Source organism: Antrostomus carolinensis, unplaced genomic scaffold, assembly GCF_000700745.2.
Source record: "Antrostomus carolinensis isolate BGI_N321 unplaced genomic scaffold, ASM70074v2 scaffold6207, whole genome shotgun sequence".
Lineage (NCBI taxonomy): Eukaryota > Metazoa > Chordata > Aves > Caprimulgiformes > Caprimulgidae > Antrostomus > Antrostomus carolinensis.
Genome location: NW_010327922.1, coordinates 1 through 7028, shown reverse-complemented (window position 1 = coordinate 7028; position 7028 = coordinate 1). Strand labels below are relative to the sequence as shown.

General features: G+C 40.6%; 1 protein-coding gene across 1 annotated transcript in view; it reads left to right on the top strand.

Moving 5' to 3' along the window:
• The window catches only part of LOC104528131 (kidney mitochondrial carrier protein 1), a 7704-nt gene extending 3257 nt beyond the window's left edge, over window positions 1-4447 (top strand). Inside the window, exons 5-9 of the mRNA XM_010172048.1 lie at window positions 784-879; window positions 1728-1852; window positions 2378-2516; window positions 3534-3614; window positions 4406-4447. Coding sequence (XP_010170350.1) covers window positions 784-879; window positions 1728-1852; window positions 2378-2516; window positions 3534-3614; window positions 4406-4447 — 483 coding nt within the window. The remainder of the gene's footprint in view (window positions 1-783; window positions 880-1727; window positions 1853-2377; window positions 2517-3533; window positions 3615-4405) is intronic.
• The last annotated feature ends 2581 nt before the right edge of the window (window positions 4448-7028 follow it).

Sequence of the window (7028 nt, the reverse complement as noted above, 5' to 3'; positions counted from 1 at the left end):
AAGAGTGTTCCAGTGTCAGTCATTTAAAGTGAATTGGTGAAACCATCATGTCTTCAAGAATCTGCTAGCTTAATGATAGTCAATGTCCTCCTTTCCAGTTACTTAAAGGGATTGATGGTATTTGCCTTGCAAAACTGTGGTGTGTGACTTCATGGCTGCCTCTAATGAAAAATTCAAGAAAACACTTCCTGTTCTAAAACTATGGAAAGCTTAATGCTTCATAGAGCTACTGTGGTTATGTAGAGGCATTTCAAACATAAGCTTTTATTTCAAGTGTGGCTTCAGTTAGTTATTTCCCAAAAATTACATCCATGTACCAACTTGCTTGTCACCAAACTTGTGTTTGGTAGTTACTGTGGCAGTTTCTCATTGACTTCTTAGAAGTCCACAGGGTCAAAGACTGTGGTTCTCACTAGCTGAAACCATAATCTTTTTAACCTTTCGCTTTAACATGTTCTGTGAGAACACTGTAAAGAACATCCTGCAAAACCTGTCAGTCTAATCTAAATGGAGCAGTGCACAAGTACAGAAATAGACATGACTTAATGCAGTGAAGAACTACACCATGTGCTTGTTCAGAATTAGCAACTGCATTTGGATGCTAAGGCACTTCAAAAGATCGCATCATGGTTATGATAATGTCAGCTATTAATTTGTATGTGAAGAGAAATTTATTACTTAAAAGATTGTAACTTAAAATGTTAATAAAACTGTATGAAACTATCACTGGTTGTATGTTTTAAAAGTATTTATTTTCTAATTTTATCTTCAAATGAATCTCAGATCAGAATGCAAGCCCAAGGTAGTGTGATTCAAGGAGGGATGATGGGTAACTTCATAAAGATCTACCAGAAAGAAGGCACTAAAGGATTATGGAAGGCAAGTTTTTTGACCTGTACACTTTCTTGCTCAACTGAATTTCATGTACTTCTGTGGTATTCTCAGCCAAAATATGGAAAAGTCAGTAGTTAATGTGTCATTTGTCATGACTACTTCACTGCTGGTGTCTCTGTATGTTTTGACAAAGAGTTACTGCCAGCCTTGTGTTCAGTGATTAACCATTTTTTTAAGAAAGGGGAGACAAATGGAGGCTTAAATTAGGTGGACTGGCTCTAGGACTAGTTCAGCAACCCTTTGCTGGACCCCTCTCAATCTGTATGCTCTGCTCTTTTTAAAACATGCTTCAGTGAACATCCCCTCTAGCTCAGGAATTCTTGTACTCGGTCTTGTGAATTGTATTTTATGCCAGTTGCAGTCAGTGGCTGTATAACAGCTGAAGACCAAGAATGGACAGTTGTTCTGAAACAGCTGGAAAATAGAAATGTTTTCCTATTACTGTGCTTTTATCTGAAAAGCTTCTTGATCTCCATTTTTCTGTTCGTCTTCCTTACTTTGTCAGCTTTTCAGTTACCAGAGAGGGGAGCCAGCATCACCTGGCTGTTGAGGTCATAGCTGACTCTTGATGTAAGAATTTGGATGTTAAGCAGAGATGGAGTAGCATAAAGGAACTGAAATTGCTGTTCAGTGTGGAACAGTGATTTATCTATTAATTTGAATTTGCATTTTTGGAGCACATACATTTAAGACTTGTACTAATTAGCCTTATTTGAATTCACAGTGTTCTTAGCACATTCCTGGTGTGTTGCTTTGTATTACATAAATGAGGATTTTCTCATGGTGCACAAAGGTTAATTTCTAAACTTCAACTGTATCCTTTGTTTTGCTAGGGAGTATCATTGACAGCACAGAGAGCTGCTATTGTTGTTGGAGTGGAACTGCCAGTGTATGACCTTACCAAGAAGCACATAATTATGTCTGGATTTATGGGAGATACAGTATATACTCATTTCCTGTAAGTTTGTATAACTAACTGCTTGCATAGCTCATCATTAGTTAGTTCTCGTTATGGGGGATGAATCTTTTGATTTTTCTTTCATCAGTCTAGATATAAATATATTTATGTTGTGTTTATACATTTTAGTACAATAGCATCTCAAATGATAGCACATGGCATGGAAGCTAATTTTATTTAGGATTTGGATTTAACTTTCTTTTAAATATGGATTTTTGTTCTGTGGATGATTGGAATCATTCAGCTTTGCAAATTGAGGTTAGAGGAAAGTTCCAATCAAATATCTGCTATTCTCAGAGGCTCAAACGTGTTGAGATATACAGAAACCTTATATAAGGGCTGTATATCAAATATTCAAAGTGATGCTTTACAGTAAATGAAAAGTAATTTTTAGCATCTATTAGCTGATGTAATTTTTAACTAAAAACATTAAGCGCTTATTACCGCATGTTTTCTAGGGAGGGGAGATTCCTGTGCATCTTTAAATGTCATAAGTCAAATTTCATTAAACCTTTCTTTCATTAGCTCAAGTTTTACTTGTGGGTTAGCTGGAGCCCTGGCATCCAACCCAATTGATGTTGTAAGAACACGCATGATGAATCAGAGAAGCCAACAACACGGGGGACACTCAAACTACAAGGGTACAGTGGATTGCTTGTTACAAGTAAGTAGTTCATGTATCGGTATAAGTAGAAACTGCTGCCATCAAGCAATGATTTTGTTGTAGAACTCAAAATTGTTCCAAGTTTCTCTAGAAGTTCATACAAAAAACTTGGGCTTTTTGCCTTTATGCTCTAAAGGACTGTACTGCCAATAATGCACTTGGTGTGAAAATTACCTACTGTCTTGACAGAAAGGCAGGAAAAACATTAGTGTGAATGGCAGGTGCTTGCTTCCTTTTGGTACTTGGATGAGGAGAGTAAGTCTCAGCAGCACTGTCTCTTACTTAACTTTATACAGTGTTAGGATATTGACAGGAAATGATCATTTCATAGGTCAGTCCTTGAAGAACAACATGTTCTGGGGCAGATGTTTTTCTGTTGCTTACTGTGTGATGGGAAGCCTAGTACAGCCAAAGGCAATGTCAGTCTCTGATTTTGATGATTTCGGCTTGGTTCAGTCTCTAAATTGGGTATGAGGTGGGAGCATGATGATCTTTTACATGAAGTGTGGATAGGAAGCTGTTGGTGTCCCAGCTGTTGACTGAATGGTTGAGTCTGTATAACAGTCCAGGTCACATTGTCCAGTGGAATTTTGTGAAGTCCCTAAAACAAACTGAAAAATTTCAAGGGTGTGCCTAATGTGAGCAGCGTGTTTATGTGCAGCAGATTTTAAGGGGGTACCAAATATGAGCTGCAGGTTCACATGCAGTGCTCTGCAAGGGTTTGAAAAAACAAGTCCAGGAATGCAATTTGGATGAATCTAGGTTGAGTACTAAATGACACTACCTGGCAGGTAAGGTTGTGGTTTATGCTGCAGGTATTACTGATCTTGGCTTTATCTAGTGAAATGTTTCCTTGTCCCATCATACAATATATTTAAATCATGGGTAGAGAACTAACCCATCCCCGTCTGTGGTACAGAATCTTGTTAGCTGAGATGCTATTTAGACTTCTCTGTAATAAAGACAGACCCAAGTGTGTTCTTATTGTGTTTTTGGTTTTTGTTTTTTGTTTTCCAGACATGGAAGAATGAAGGCTTTTTTGCTCTATATAAAGGGTTTTGGCCAAACTGGTTAAGACTTGGTCCTTGGAATATCATTGTATCCTTTTTCAAAGGTGTGCAAAACTATTAAGCTAGCCATAAACCAGCAAGTATTAACAGACAGCTTCATAGAGTGCTCTGTGTGGAAAGTGTCATGTCAACAGAAATAATCCCTTTTTATGAAGGGAACACTGTAGTTGACTGTTTTCTTAGACAACTGCTGCTGGTCAGACTGAATTTGTGATTCACACTAAGTGAATATTAGAATGCGATGTTGTGAAACAGTTTTATGTGCCTCCAATTTCATACCTGTCCATTTCCTTAGTTTGGAGTCTAGTTTTAAATAAAATTGACAAGATGTGTTAGGAACAGGGGCTATTTCTAGAACTGGGAAAACAGTTGCAGTTATCAGTGAAATCTTTCTGTATTTATCGTAGTCTCACACAACTTTGTGTTTTAAGAGCCAGCTGACTGGAACCCTGGGAACTGGGTTGGTAGTAACGTGCTTTTACCATGAGCAAACCTACTTTAGCTTATCAAAGCCAAGTGAGTAAAGTCTCTAAGGGCTTTCATAGTACTCTCCTGCCACCTCAGTCCTCTGTTTAAGATCCTGAGGACCAGGGATGGGAAAACAGTTGGCATCACCAACCATAAAGCTTTTGAGGTACAGGAGTGCCCTGAAGCAAGTCTTATTGTTCTGCATAACAGAAATGGCCAACCAGCACCATTACATAGGAGGGAACTAAGGGAAGAGCAAAGTTTCACACAAGTGCTGCTGTCCTTTAGTAGTGAAGTGGCTGCTTTGCACCAAGTGAACAGCAAACAGTTTTCCTTAATCAGCTGTTCCAGTTCTTTGTGACATATGAGCAGCTGAAGAAACTAGACTTCTGACACACTGAGCTGTATGCTGAATTCTGTTAATGTACTGTTTGAGTTTAGAGCGACTTGTAAGTTATCCTGAGTATCTGCTCTTTGTTGTCTGAGATGCTGGCCAAAGGAAGAGGTCACTACAAGGCTGTTGTGAATGAGAACAACCTGGACGTGATTTCAAGGCAAGCTGTCTCCTGTAACAATGACTCGCTCGCGTGGTGCAGTGGATGGTGTGTGCTGCCTTCTGGACTGAACCAAAGATGGTGGAATACCTTCTGTCAGCTGTTTAAATGTTCTCGAATGTGAAGTTGTGTAATGCAGCTTTATGCTGTTGAGACTCAGATGCACAGTGTTTTGAGGTGTAAGAGGTAAACAACAATCTTTCTCTCAAGGAAGATGGGTAGCACCAAGGAGGTGGGCTTTTCCTGGTTTCAGAAGTGTATACAATTTGACTGCAATTGTCTATAGTTTCCTGTTAACTGAAAGTGTCACAAGACATCTTTGCAGGCCTTCAGTTCAGCGAAATACCTGCTGCAATCCAAAAACTGCTTCTGGTTTTAGAGCTTTCCTGTGTTCTAAGCCTTTAGATGTCTGCCTAATTTGCTGGGAATCATCCAGCTTCATTTGAAAGTGTGGTTGCTACAGCTGTCAGTTTTGTATTGCCTGAGGAAAGTGTTGGTTCCCATCCTCCCTCCCCCCTAAATGTATCATTCTTGTTTTTCAGCATAAGTGATCCTTCAACATATTCACATGTAAATTGCAGTGAGGAATGAAATTCAAATGAGTCCATGCTCATCTGCCTGTCTTGCAGAGAAACTTTCCATACTTCTTCCATTGTTGGGAAGAACCACTTGTAACGGTTACTGGCTGTTAGGTGTCGTCTGAAAGATGCAAGTTTTTCACTGAGCACTTCAGACTGTGCCATGTGGGTGCCTGTGTACAAAGCAGCATGGCCCTCCGAAGGTCAGTCAGCTGTGAAGGAGGAGACCTGAACCCAGAACGGCTGAGCTCTTTCATGCAGCAAACAGGCCCAAGCTGCTGTTACGTGCACGTAAACACTTTATGTAGAAATCAACCACAACCTCCTTAAAGCCTTACTCCTTGGGTTAAATGTGTATTGAAACTTCAGAGCAACTAACTAAACAGTTATGTCAAGGTTCTTAAAAATGCTGCTGTTAATTCCAAGAAAGGAAAGGTGTGAGGTACAAGTCAGAGTGGTCCTTCTGCGTTCACAGAGGGTGAAGCAGGGTGCATAGCTTTGGATTTTTGTGGTATTGTGTTAATCTCTTAAACACTTTTGGTTAATTGTACATTCCACTTACAGAAATTTCAATGAGATTTCAAAATTGCTATAATAGCTTTAAATTACTAATTTTGAATTCACAAATGGATTTTTAAATGCACAAGGCACTTTCTTTCCTAAGGGACAGTGTTTTTCTGTGTATGTGGGTATGCTTATGTGCTGTGTTTTTTCCTTACAGCCGTTTCTATGCTTTAATAGAAATATTTGTAAATATTTTTGTACACTGTGTAAACTAAGTGTGTTTTACATTTTTTAAGCTTATTAAAAGTTTTAAAATCACAATATAATGACTCTGAACTGCTTTCAGTTTCTAAGTTTCAAAGGGAGGGTAGATAAGTGGGTTTTGGAATACTTCAAGGTGGTTAACGAAGGAAAGCTGTTGCTGGTGTTGAACTGTATGATGTTGCTGCCTGTGTTGGCCTAGGCAGACCAAAGTTGCTGTCATTAAAAGCTTGTGTTTCTGTAACGTGCTGCCTGAATAACAGGTATTAACTGTATGTTTTCACTGTGCTTTGGCATATCATGAGCTGCAACAGCATTTCCCACTCTGATCTGTTCCAGGCCAAGCAGTTTTCATAATAATCAGCTTTGTTTTCTTTAGTGGCAAAATGTTTATTGCTCAAGCACCTGACTAGAGTGAGATAATGTTCCACTTGTAACCAGAGGGGATTTCTGGTGTTGGAGGGTGATAGCACAAGTCTGTCAGGTGCAGCTGAGAGGGGATGGGGAATCTGTCAGTTTGGAGTAACAGGGTGGGAGTATGCTGTGGCAGTTACTCTGTGGGGAAGCTGGAGAGGGACAGAAGGACAAGGTGGACTGACATGAACAGCCAAGCATCCAAGCAGTGACATGGGACCTGAGGATCTCTGCTGAAGGCAACTGCTGCAGCAAACACCTGGGGCTAGTTTCAAACTCTTTAATTCAGATCTGCCTTAGGTAGGGTTTTTTTTTTTAAATGTGTAATGATAAAAAGATTTGAGTTTACAAAGGGTATTTCCAAAGCAAAGACTAAACCCTGCAGCAGGGGCTGAGGCACGGTGGAAAATGCCGCCGTGGTTAATGGGTGATGCTGCAGACAGTGAGGCGGCGGAGGTGCTGTAAGGATGTGTGCGCTGTCTCCCGCTCCCTGCCTCTCCACACTGCACCAGCGCTGTCCCGACCCTCCACGGAGAGACACCGGAGCTGAGGGGCGGGAACCGGCAGGACAGGGCGCTGCCGCCCCGGAGAAGCTCGGGCGGCCCGGGGTGAGGGGCCGGCACCAGGGTCGTCCTGCGCCCCCTCCGCCGCCCGGGAAACAAT